General features: G+C 34.6%; 1 protein-coding gene across 1 annotated transcript in view; it reads right to left on the bottom strand.

Moving 5' to 3' along the window:
• LOC109393849 (protocadherin-9-like) overlaps window positions 1–10,892 on the bottom strand; it is a 374,712-nt gene extending 363,820 nt beyond the window's left edge. The window contains exon 1 of the mRNA XM_019663516.1: window positions 10,789–10,892. Coding sequence (XP_019519061.1) covers window positions 10,789–10,827 — 39 coding nt within the window. The 5' untranslated portion in view covers window positions 10,828–10,892. The remainder of the gene's footprint in view (window positions 1–10,788) is intronic.
• Window positions 10,893–13,950: the final 3,058 nt, after the last annotated feature.

The raw sequence follows: 13,950 nt of genomic DNA, 5'->3' as shown, positions 1-13,950 counted from the left end.
AGCTCCTTTTTGGAATATTTCCACTGGGTGAGAGAAACATCAGGCAAGATGTTAGTTAATAAAATTATTACCATAAATAGCTTCAAATATGAATTCCTATTTATACATGGTTAGGTAGATTACAACTTAGATACTATTTTGTGTCAAGAGAAAAGCTTTATAATCAGGAGCAGTAGACATTAACGTTTTAAAAATCAGATATTTCAGTGGGTTAATACGGGAAGAATGATGCTCAGATAATTTGTTTTTATGCTGCCCTAAATATTACATGGTTCTTTATCATGAAAAACAGTCAAATTTGGGTCATTTTAACTTCAGAAGAGAAATGATCAAATTCAGGAACAAATGAATCAGTGGCATTTATTCTCCCAGTAGAACATTGCTCACATAATAAGGTTATGTTTTTGAATTACATGATGCTAACACTGGAAGACGTCATGGGTGTTAATATAATAAAGGTCTCCCATCTATTCAAAATAGAAATATATATTAATAACAGAATTGTACACTTGAAACCTATGTAACTTTACTAACTGTTGTCACCCCAATAAAGTTAAATTAAAAAAAATAAAATAATAGTTAGTTTCAATCACAGTGTTTCTTAAATTACATTCTTAACCAGGTCAGGTAAATGGGATTCTCCTGTTTCTACATGACAAAAATTGTGCCAGTGTGGTTAAAAAAAAATCATTATGCTGAGTTTCATGAAATAAAAAAGAAATAAACATTAAAGTGGATGAAAACAGAGTCCACTGTCTAATAAGTCTACAAATAGGAATGATCAACAGATCAAGAAGTTCAGGAACATTAACTGCCAATTGTAAACTGTTTTCAAATAAACAAGATTTATGTACTTTCCTTACAACAAACAAACAAACAAACAAACAAACAAAAAATTGACAAAATCAGATGCAGACTAGGTAGGCCCCAGAAAGGACTTTCCCAGCTTTTCTCCGGGGATTTCCTTCCCTTCCTGTTTTCCAGCCTCAGCTTCCTCAAAGCTTCTTGTTCTCCAGCAAGCCACACCATTACCTTGTTACAGTAAAGGATTAACACGTCAGGAAAGGGTGACAGCCAGAATGATAGAGAATTAAAAGGGAGGTTTTTGTTTGTTTCCCAAAGAGAAATATGAGATCTGGAAAAGAAATGGAAACCCAACTCTGTTGCTCTCTCCTTGTAGCTGTATGAATGGAGGTTCTTTATCTAAAACCTCTGGGGCTCATTTCCTCATCATTTGGCAGAGATGATGTGAATAAGAGCATGTGTCAATTGCCTATCATAGTGTCCATCTTAATAACGGTAGTCATGGCCCCTTTCTCTAGCCAATAGTTTCTGCCTCAGCATAAAAGATAAAATGCTCTGAATTGGGGTAAACTGGGTGTTTTGTTGTACAGTCTACTCCGTTTCAGTTATTTGAAAACACAAAGAATCACTATTAACATTTATTTATTGAGCATAAATTATGTGCCTTGTTCTAGGCCAGAGAAAAAATAGAGTTTTAAAAAAAATGACATAAATTTTGCCCTCATAAATCTTATTTTCTAGTGAGGAAGAGATACAATAGGGGCCGGCCAAGTGGCTCAGTTGGTTAAGAGCTCACTCAAGAGTGTGAGCTCTGAGCAACAGGGTCACTGGTTCAATTCCACCCTGAGCTGATCTGCCACTGAGCTGCCAACAGGTGGCAGGGTGGTTCAGGTTAAAAAAAAAAAAAGAGAGATACAATAGACATAATAAGTAAAAGTAGGTGGCTATTACACAGTGATAAGTGTTAGGGAAAATAAAAATATGAAATATAAAATAGAAATCTATAAATATGAAATATATAGAAATAGGAAATATTTGAAGCAGGGTTTAAAATTTTAGACTGGGTGCCAAGGGAAGGTCTCCCTGAGGTAATATTTAATAGACTCAAATGAATGAATGACTGAATGAATGAGTTAGCATCTAGCCTAGGAACCTTTCAACCATTCTGTAGATTTACTTTATAGGAAAATTTATTTTGGGTTCTAAACAATCAACTTAAAAATGAACACAAATTGAAATATAGCAGACTTAAACTATAGTATCTAATTAAACTGTACATATCATTAACATCATTTGTTGGCTGTTCCAAGTTCCAAATGGCCTTAAAACAGTCAAAACAGGATAGCCAAACAAGATCAATTTGAAACTGCCAAATACAGTTGAATGTAATAACCCTGTGGAAGCCACAGCAAGAGTGTGACGATGCCAAAAATGTTGAAAAGTTTTGATGGTAAGATCGAAACTATGTCTTTTCTACTAATTATATTATTTATCTTTTACAAATACAGCAAATCTAAAGAAATATATAAAGATCAAAAGTGAACTGCTCCAAAAGGAAAAAGAAAGTGATGCTTTCTACAAAGATAAGTGTTGACAATAATCTGCCATCTTTTGTTTTCTTATTGGTTGTCCAATCAAAAGTCAGAAGACAAGATTTCATCTTGTAAAGTTATATATAATTCATTAACTATCTTTGATTACTTCCCCAAAATATATTGTTTACATCAACTTGACTCACCCTAACCCTTGAAGTAATTTATCAAATTTTAATAGAATGCTTAATAATCTGGAACTATATATTATTTTTGTGTTTTATCAGGAAAGGTTCATATAAAACTTAGCTTTATGTTTTATTATGTTTACTATTCTTTAACCTACCTCCTTTCCTTCAAATCCTGTCATATTTCCTTTTCTGATGCCACCATTGCTCAATACCTTTGTAAGAAATTTAAAATCATTGTCCAAATTAGTTCAAAAAAATGTAATGAAGAGGAGCTAACATTATAAGTCATATGTAAATTCCAATATTAGAACAAATAGATTAGCTCTTCTTTGAAATTATCTCTCAATGGCTTAGTAGTTTTAAATATTTCTGATTTATAATACATATTGTTTCATAATACAGCACAAACATAACAATGAGTGAAGTAGAACCCTATACCATCATTTCTCATGACAGTCCTGTTCCTCCTCAATAATAAGTGAGGCACAGAGAGAAGTATGCACCTCTCTTTCTTATGCATTAATTGTTAACACCTATTCATCCTCCAAATATATGTTCAAACCTCCTCTACTAACAGGGACTCAGTCCCTCTCCTGAAGTTTTATTCTGGTTCTCATATTGCATTGCTCTCACCAACTATCCAATCCTACTGTAAGTTATTGTCTAGAAAAGAGGACAGAGATTTAACATATTATCAAATAAGTGCACAGATGTTAATTGTTATAAGGGAGAAGAAGAAAGAAACACAGCACATGCTCTCTTGGTATCTCCATTGTTTAAAACAATTTTTAAGATTTGATGGACACCTGGGTGGTACACTTGTAAGCTTCTAAGAATGGGTAGATTTAAAATCATGTGAATGATCCTATGTGAATTCCAATAAAATTGGATTTTACTTTTTTATTCTCGACTGTTTTTTCTTTTCATGGGTGTGAATAATTGTGTTTTGACACCCGTAATCAGTTAATAGTGTCAACTGAGCTGCAGCAAGTACATTAAATTGCTCTGAAGTAAAAGGTTGCCGGGGCTTATCGTAGCCCTCCCAGCCCGTCTCATCTCTGTGTAATGCAGGACACAGAGGGTGAATCCTGATAAATATCCTTTTTGTACCTAATTCTTTGAAACCTACTTATTGTTTATGAATTGTTAGTCAATTAGTTTGATTATTTCTTCACCCTACAATTTATTCTAAATGTGATAAATTAACATATTTTTAAAGATTTTTGCAAATCCCTAGTTAACGTATAGTTAAGTATGCTAATACTATATAATATAAATATTATGATATAGATGTTTCACATAAAGGAAAGGTTATTTCTGATCACATTGTTTTAAAAACATTATGTGTTGTTTTTATAAGAATGGACAGCAATTTCACAGTCCAACTATGCAAAAAATAACAGAAATGAAAATCCTAACATAATCAATAAATAAATGGTATATTACTACATTTGTACCTATACATCTATGTATCTATCTACCTACCTGCATACCTACCTACTTACATAATCTGGCTTGCCTAGGTATTCATGCAACATGTTTCTGTTTTTATAACACCAGCACTTAAATTGAGATTATGTTAATGGATATGCACTGAATGTTATAAGAAAAGTGTGCTTTTGACATTTTATGTGGCTAAAATTAATTAACATATGATAAAAGACTCCCACTTTTCTTCTAGGAAATTGTTTTCCTGTGAAACTTAAATAGTATTACTTTTTCCTTGAGAACCAAGGTAACATCAGATATGTAAATATTTTAAATTGTTTAAATTCTATTAACTCATCCTTACTACCTCTTTCCCAACCTTAGCAAAATAATTTAAGGAGTGTAGCTGAGCATAATTAAATCAGATATTAGCAAATGAAATTGAGTTTGTCCAAGAGCAGTGGCCATACCACTTTTTATTGGAGAGAGCAAGAATAATACGACACTTACATAGTCTTAGAGGATCACTGGTTGTAAGGACAAAAAATTAGTTTTTTTAGAACAGAGAACAAGAAACACATGTTTTTATTGCTTCTGTCATAGCAAGCACAATTCTAACTTCAGTTCCAAGTCATCAGCCCTCAGCATCTTTGAGTTTCTCTAGACTGACAGAGAGCCCTTGAACTCCAAATTTTATATTATGTCTATGGCCAAAGTTCTAAATTACTTCCTATTAAACAGCATCAGTGATTTATCTTTCATGCCATCATGAATATATTTTCATTTCAAATTCTCACCAAAGTGATCAATGGTTTCCTTATGACAATTATAGGTTTTGCTTGTGTTTCACTAATGTTAATTATAGGTGGACTTGGGTTTCAGTGATATATAACTTTAAAACAAGGTGATTAATAAGAACATGTAAAAATGAACATTTGTTTGCCTGAAAATAGGAGGATGTATAATTTAGTAGTCAACATGTTGTGCTTATGCTTGAGCTATACATAGCTTATAATTGAGTTTTAACTCAATAAATTATCCCAATAATTTACATGGCACTGTAAGATGTTTTACTGCAGTTAATATACATATCTAGTTCATCACTATGCATGTCATTGTGTGTAATGTGCTACCTGTTTTCACAACATTCTATTTCCCCATAATAAAGAGTCTAGTCTTTATCTAATTCCACTGAGTATAAAGGTGTCAATAAATAATGCACAGGCAAATAAATGCAACAATAAACAGATACTTAAAACCAATAGATCAATATAAATGTGCATTAGTGTCTATATTTCAGAGGTGGCTTAACATAAAGAAAAGATCCATTTCACATTCCTACCCTACTCCCTTCTTTCAAGATCATCTGCTTTCATAGATATACGAGTAGGAATAGGTACTTGGGATCTTTAAAATATTTCATAAAGCAAAAGCGAGGTAGTGGAGAATTCCTATCTGCAATGGTCATAGAAACTGTTCCAAGAATTAGAGCCACTGCACATTGTGTAAAATAGAATTTATAGATAACATACTTGATCATATCAGAGGGAATCAAGACCGTACCTGCAAATCATCGAGAATAGCTTTATAGCTCTGATTTCTCATTGCCAGTTTTCAAATTTCAAATGACAAGCTGTTAGTTTACTTTCAGAAAGTATTTCTTTTTGTCTGAAAGATTAGTAAAGTTTCTGCTAATATAAAGAGTGCTACAGAAAATTAGCTGTGTTTGCTTGGTGAAAGTAGAAATCTGGGGTGCTTAGTCAACATGTGGGCTGTCTACTCAATACCTTCACAGAGATAATTAAGTCCTGCTCAGGCTTGGATAAATTAATGTATGTAATCATTAGGTCTGTTTATTAATTTATAACAAAAATTATGGAAGAGACCAAAAGGGGTTGATGAATTTTGCTTTTTCATCCTTTTCCTGTAAGCAGAGGATGAGGGTGTGAGGGTGGAGAGAGGAGGTGTATGAAGAGGCTTGGCTGGGAATTAATCAAATCTTGGCTTTATAAACCAGGAATCAGACTCTAAAATGGCCTGGTGGACCCATTTCACAATACAGGCAGTTTTGGTGACAAAACTCAAATTCTCAAATCTATTAGCTATGATTCTTCTTCGTGACATTGTTTGAATGTGCAATGTCAATATTTACCTCAGAAATTCTGGTTATAAAATTTCCCGGCTGACCCACCGTTTTTATTGATATGTACCTTTTTTTTTACATATGTTCATCCTCAAGCTGCTAAATTCAGTGGTAGAATAATCTTGAAGTTTAAGAAGCGTAAAACACCTCACTTTAACAAGTATCTTTCAAGGCCTGAGAGAAGACAAAACAAAGTGTTCACATGGTAATATATTTTTTATGAAATTTGCAAATTTTCTGGAAATAGGTCTTCCAATGTAAACTTCAGGCCCCACAAAACCTGAATCTGTTCCTAATTATGGTTAAATATGATAGTCCTAGTCTGGGAACCATTTTGTTCTATTATTTTATGGGCACATTCTGATCTTAAAGCTTAAGTTGCATAAAATTATATACTATATAATTACTTACAAGACTCTTCAAAGTGTTTTCCAGTTACTAGCCCCTTATGGCAACTTTAAAAATAAAAAGAAGCTAAAATTTAAGCAGTGTAGGATATGGCTGGCATAGGAGTGCAACTTTGCTTTAGAGTTTTATTAACCTCAATTTCTTTACTATCTGCTGTTTAAATGACCCTAATATTCACAGCATGTTTTTAAGTCATACAAAGTTTTACAAGCAGCTTACAGTTAGTTTTTGTGTCATTTGTCCATCTCAAACTCTTAAATGTTCTTTATTGTGATATTTCCTAAGTTGGCACATATACCAACGTTAACATCTATTTTTCCTAGATCTGATTCTCAGGACAAAACTTCCTATATATCTCCTATGTGCATATTGAGATGTCCAATGTAATGTATAAATAAGTCATCTATTTACACAGACTCATCCTTCTCAAATAGAGCATGTAGAGATCATTTTGGTATTCTCACAGTGATCAAAATAATCAGAATCATTGAAACATAAACCATTGTTTTTTTCATAGTTTAACAACTTTAATAACTATATGTTGTCTTTTACTTAAAAAAAGCACTGGTTAAAGAAGGGAACATGAATTAGATTTGGATGTTGATATAGTAATGAGAATAAAGAAAAATAATTGTCTTCTCATGATTGTACTTACTTAAAATAACTTAGGATCAAAATACCCTGAAAATAAATATTTAAATTGCATTTTTAGATGAGTACATTGGGGCTCATATACTTAGCAAAATTAAAAGGTAAGTATGAGAGCCAGGATTCATATTTAGCTTATTTTAAGATCTACTCAAACTAGAATGGAAGGTGTTATATATAACACTTTATAAAGTGCTTTCATATATGTTGCGTTATTTGTACTTCACAAGAATCCTGTTGAGTCAAGTTTTTGTAGATGTGCCAATTGAGGTTCAGAGGGGTTAAATAGCATTGAAAAATCTTCCTTCTATAGCCTGCTGAGGTGGGATTTTGAACTAGGGCCCCACATGCAGTTGAATCATATTCGATAATCCATTTTGACATGCTGCTAGAAAAGTAACTCATGCTCATATGTATATCTTCAACTATGAATAACAGAATTAAAAATAATCAAATGTTTTCCTATTATCACTTATCTTAAAATTACTCAGTGTTAAAAGATGAAAGAAGGTAAAAAAGCAATCGTCAGAGGATAATTTCTAGCTTATGATTAAGTTGTCATGAGAATTATAAGCAATTACAGAGGGAATAACAACTAGACATGGTTTTTTGATGGCTCAAGCTTTACATTGAGACAAAAGCACACCAAAAAACGTTGGCCCCCAATAAATACCAGATTTAAGCATATCCTATGGTGACAGAAAGTATGCATTTAAGCCTGAAGTGTAAAAGGAGAGTTTTAATATTTTCTTAAGCAGAATTATGTTTATCTTCCCAAAGCCTTAGTAGTACCTGACCAGAAGCATGATGTACCTTCCCTAGATGGTGGGTGAGAGACTGTTCCAGGTGCCAGCCTAGATCTTAGCTCAGACAAACTGCAGACTAGTGGGTGGGTGAAAAACAAAGTTGTTAAGTTATCTCCTATCTGCAGATTTTGTTTTTATCTAAATTTATAAAACTTTGTTAATATGGCTTAACTTTTCACTTCTTATCTTCAAACCAAAACCCATTATACAATGTAGATTTCAATAATAAATTCTTCAGATATAATTAAAGGAAAGGTGGGTTAACAGACTGGATTTGGTCCTGAATATACAAGTAACTATAGATGGGTTTTGATTCCCAGCTCTGCTACTCCACAGCTAGGTGGTCTTAACCAAGTCTTTAATACCTCTCATTTTTTCTAAATACTAATATTATGGATTAAATATGAATATGAAGCTTGATAAGTGCTTCATATAAGGTGACGATATTAATTAAGAAAACACCTAAACCTTTCTATCACTTTTGTTTAAATAAATAATTTGAAGAAGATTCTAAACCTTTTTCTGACCATCTATAAGTGAAGTTTTTTGGCATCAGAATGCAAATATTGTAACTTAAAAATGATTCTAGGTCTTTTTCTAAGGAACTATAGGAAAGTTATTCAGCCAGAACATAATTAGCAACAAATAAGGGGGCAAATATTAATGGAAGTACCAATGGTTTAAGTAAAAACAATCACATCAGTTCAACAGAGGAAGGAGGCATTTGCGGACCTAACACTATAATTGAATCCACCTTCCCCTTGGTTGGCCCCAAGTTGTAAGTTAATTCCTGATCTCATAGCCACCATGTTTGAGCTCTTAGGAGCCCTAAGGCAAAAATGGAAAGAAACAATATTAAATTTCACTAAATATCTTTAATTTAGGACCATTTCCTAGATTTCATTAGAAGTATTTTATATTAGACAATATAAAAAGAAAGAAAACATTTATTTAGCGATGTAAGCACCAGTGGTTATGTTTAAAAGTTAAGAACACCAACATGGATTTTTTTTGTTTGTCTTTTTGTTTCCCAAGTACCACTGAATCCTACTTAAATGTCATATACACAATACAAATTTCTGTGACAAAATGCAAAATTAAGGGATTTCAGGGGGCACATCTGACAGGAGACCAAAATATTAAATACATTCTGTGGAATAATTTTTAATTTTCAGATGCGAATTGTAAACAACACAAAACTCAAAGCATTAAGTAAAATCATGATAGCAATGAATTTTGGCACATAATAAAGCACACGAGGGAAAATTATAATAATGAGAGTAATTTAAAAATATAACAGAAACTTGGTCATTGTATATTCTGGGCCCAAAAATCAAAATGGTATTGTGGTTACACTTAGGAAAAAATTTTGCATGCTGGGTAGAATAAGACAAATAGCAGTAAATGAGTCCATAATATCTGTGCACCTACACAGAATGCAACTATATCACAGTGTTAGAGTCACTGTCGGACACATAAAATAATCCATCTATGCAAAAGGTTCCAAATGTTATGGGTTTGTAACCATTAGTGTTAATTTAATTCAAAAAATATTGTACAGAAAAAGTTCAAGTCTTTTTAATGAAGTATGTATAAAACCATCCTGCTTTTATATGCACTGTGCTGAATATATTTTACTATGTTGGGAATGAATATACTGCAATATGGAGGAACAATGTAATGAAGTTACGTTTCCTGAAGTAAAGTCGTCAGAATACCAAGTCTCAAAATGTTTGTTGTGAAATGTTGCACTGAGTTCAAATGTGTCTTGGAAATTCAGCTTACTGTACATCCCTGCCTTAGAGTTTCTAATGCACATTGGCATATTAAAGTCTCTGCGAAGTCCTGCAGTAAATCCATCTATTTTTATTTAATCCAGTGTGTTTTACATCACTATTAACATTTAAGGAATGCACAATATGCTTTGGGTATTTTTGTGTTCTTTGTTACTACAACATGACAGAACTCATATTCTCCTACAACCATATCCTGATTCAGATAAAAACATCAGGAATTGATACAGCAATTTATATTTTTAGAACACGCACAATGCATTTCATCCAGCAATATCCTCCTGAAGTATTAACAGCTACTACAAATCTGAAATCAGTAACCCTCATGTAACCTAGATTCTGATAGCCAACATTATTCACATCTAGTCAGTAAGCAAATCCTCTATAATTTTTCTAAAAATATTGAAGTCTCTGTTTTTAATTATGCCTTTCCAAAGTCTTCCCTTACAATGCTGTTCTCAATCTACCTCAAGCACTAGAAATGCCTCTGATCTCCCTGAACATCCGAAATGAGCCTCCAATTTATAACCTTCGTGGACTTCCTAATAATTTCCTCCAGGAATACATTTATGAACACAGACCCATAAGGGACATCCTAGTCTGTTTCCTCCTATCGGGTGCCATTTATCTGTAGCTATTATTCAAATATACTTGCTCTAAGGAAGACTTAATCCTCACCTTATTGTCTGTAGCACTTAGGGTAACCTAGGCAATCATAGCCATCTGTTAGTATAGCTATCCCTGCGTGCATAGTCATAACATTAAGGGGTAAGTGCTGCTTGCACTTTCTGAAAGCTGAGACTGTAGATCAGGTACCTGGGTAGACCAAATTAGAATGTGCTCCACATAATTATATGTTAGGATAAGATACGTTTAATGCTTTGCTTTTGGCAATAGTAACGGCTGGCTTTTATTGGTCATCTTATTTAATGTGGTAGGTTCTATTATCCCTACTTTACAAATGAGAAAATGATATCCTAAAAAGACGGAGCATGTTGTTCCAAGTTAAACAATTAGTGAGTGTTGAAGACCAACTTCCCTGGAAGCGGTGATTAATTGTGGCGTGTCACGCATCCGACCGCTCCAACAATTATTAAGGGGCCTCAGTTGGTTCAGGTAGGCCAAGCAGAGCGCCTTCCCTCTGACACTCTCCTGCAGGAGAGGTTCCTGTCTCAGTGTCTTCTGACTTTTTGAAAGTGTGATCTGCAGGGTAGCCTTTGTCTTCCTTGTGGAGAAAGACAAGTGGAAGAGAGAAGAGTAAAATAAATGTGACGAGAAACAATGAACGCCTCCTACTTCTGACTCTTCTACGGTTCTAATTTCTGTTCTTGTATTGTAAGCTGCACCCATCCATTCTCATAATAAATCCCCTCGCAATCTTATTTTTAGCTGAAGCTATTTGGCATTGCTTTGTGTTACATGCAACCGGATAATTTCTAGCTGAGATGCTAAGTCTGCCTGATTCTTCTCCCTATATAGCAGGCCTTCCCTTTCACTATAAGTCCCCTTCCCCTGACTTTTATCTAAAAATAAAAAACTAACTAAATAATAAAAAGCCCTTCCTGAATCTCTTTAATGGAGAACGATCAGTATGTAACATCTTATAGAAAGGAAATGATTCTTAATGAAATGGACAATCATTTCTACTTAAAATTCTTAAAATCAAATTTTCAAAAAGGGGACAGCATTTGATGGTGGAAGACTATCACACTAAAGGACCTGTGTGCATTTAATATAATTATAAATGAGAGTTACCTCAGTGCTCTACTTAAAAATTCAATTGCAAAATAAAGCCAAGTAGTTATGCAAAGTATTGACTGTGGCTTAAAGTAGGGAGCTCACTTGGAAACAGATGGCCTGAAGAAGGCAGGGGCTGGGCATAATCATAAATCATAACAGGCGGAGACAAAGGACAAGCAAGCAAGACAAGGAGGGTAAAAGAAGCCGGATAACAAAAGGTTCAAGCAGAAGCAAAAGAGAAGGGGGTAAAAGGAAGGGCACGGTAATAAAAGGAAGGACAGGGATGCCAACACGATAGATCATGCCCAGAATGCTAATGAAAAGCTGCAGCGCTGGAGAGCAGAGAGCTAAGGAGCAACAGTAAAAGGCCACACAACAGTTGCACAGTGTTTAAACGTAGCATTGTGCCAGAGGGCTGGTAGAGCACCTCGCCCCGCAGAGAGTCCTTTAAAATTTAAAGTACATGGCTTTGTTAATGGGAACCCATCTTTTCAAAGAAGGGCGCAGGTTTAGGGAAGAGAAATCTGACAAGAGAATGCAATGAAAGAAGAAAAGCGATGAAAGTGGGCAAAATTACAATGGCAGCGCGAATCGATTATGACGCTGATGGTGCCCCCATTTTTTTCCCCCTCTTTAGAAAACCTCCTGATTCTCTCGAAATGACCTTGATTCACAGTGAAGGCATCTCTATATAACAATCTAATGGGCAATATTTAGACATAATTTATTTGCTTATTTTTTTAACTACAGGTGTTACTTAAACAAGTCAACCACGATATTTAACTTAGCTGTGTTCCTGGAGAGTGGAGTTCAACTTGGATCACAAGCATCATGGGAAACATATAAAAACATAGCATTTGAAATGGCCACCAGGAGTCGTGAAAACCATTCTCCTGCCACGTCCAGAGGAGCAACAAAATCATTCTGTACTCATTGACATGGATGTAATCTTCACATTTCCACTCTTACTTTTCCACCTACATTAACTCCCATGGCCATCTTATCCAGTGTGAGAGGCTGAACATGCGAACAGACAATGGCCAGACCACATACAACACTAGAACCCTGACCTACATAAGATGTCCTGGAAGGCAAACAATCTCTGCAGCAATTGCCCCAGAAAGATCAAACTTGGTTAACAAATGCTTGCTATTACGCCACCACCCCTCCTCCCTTCCAACTCAATAGCAAACAGAGAAGGGTATCAGATCTCCTTGACCAATATCCTAAGAGGCCCCCCTTGTAGTTAGCACACACATACAGCCTCCCTATGCAAATAACCTCCAATTAAAGCACTTCGGAAGCCTTCCTTGTCTTCCCCTACTTTAAAGCTTTCCCATTCCCCCGTCTGCCTCAAAGGCATGATGGTAGCTGACTGCCTTAATACTGTAAGCTCTCAATGAATTGCCTCTCTTTGTTCTCATTTGGGTTGTCTTTGTGTATTTCCACAAATGCTTGGGGTTAAACTGTATAGATGCTAATGACCCCCACTGTTATATCTTTAGCCCAGGTTTCTCTCCTCAGCTTGGCTTTCTCCACATCTAGACGTGAAAATTCAATGAGTTTGTTCAACTTAACATGGGCAAAATACCCACCCTCACACTCTTTCAATGCTCCACCATTTCAATTTCTTAAGTCCAATGTCTTGACATAACCTAATTTCTCTCATTCTCACATGCCTTGCATCTAACTCAGTAAGTGAATTCTGTTGGCTCAACCTTCAAAAGGTATCCAGAATCTGATGAAGTTGCACTATTTTACCATCAGCTACCTGGTTGATTGTCTAAGTTATCATCACCTCTCATCCAGATAACTGCAATAGCCTTTTCATTGATTTCCCTGCGTCTAGCCTTGACCTCCTGTTTCCTATCAAAACCACATTCAGAGCGATCCTTTTACAGTGCCAATCAATTTGGCATTTCTCCGCTTCCCTTCTCATTCAGAATGAATGTCAAAGTTTTAAAATTTTCTACAAGGTTCTATACAATCTGGCCATCAGTATCCTCTTTCCCGGTTACCTCCCAGCCACAGCTGTTTGGACTGTGATAGTGACCTCTCCAAAGTCTAGGCAGTGACCCCTGAGACTGGTTTAAAAAAAAAAGTGTTAAAGGATAAATTTTAAAACAAAATGATATCATGACTCTCATACAAGTATAAAATGAACCAGCTAAATAACTTATTTAGATCCTTAATTAATGAAGACACCAGTAAAATATTACAGCTTTTTCAAAAGAGAATCAGAAGAGCAGGATATAAGAGATTCTGAAATGAATTTATAAATAGATACAGAATAGAACTATCCATAGTCCACAGGGTAATAATCAATGGCATTCCACTGTAATAATTAATGCACTATGTATAAAGATTATTTCCATTATTATTACTTTTCTACAACCTCCAAAATTTTAAATAGCCCAATACAATGAGAGGCAGAAATAATAAATAATTCAGATGAAT

This window comes from Hipposideros armiger, unplaced genomic scaffold, assembly GCF_001890085.2.
Source record: "Hipposideros armiger isolate ML-2016 unplaced genomic scaffold, ASM189008v1 scaffold_392, whole genome shotgun sequence".
Lineage (NCBI taxonomy): Eukaryota > Metazoa > Chordata > Mammalia > Chiroptera > Hipposideridae > Hipposideros > Hipposideros armiger.
Note: the sequence above shows the minus strand (reverse complement) of the source record. Positions and strands in the feature narration are given on the sequence as shown.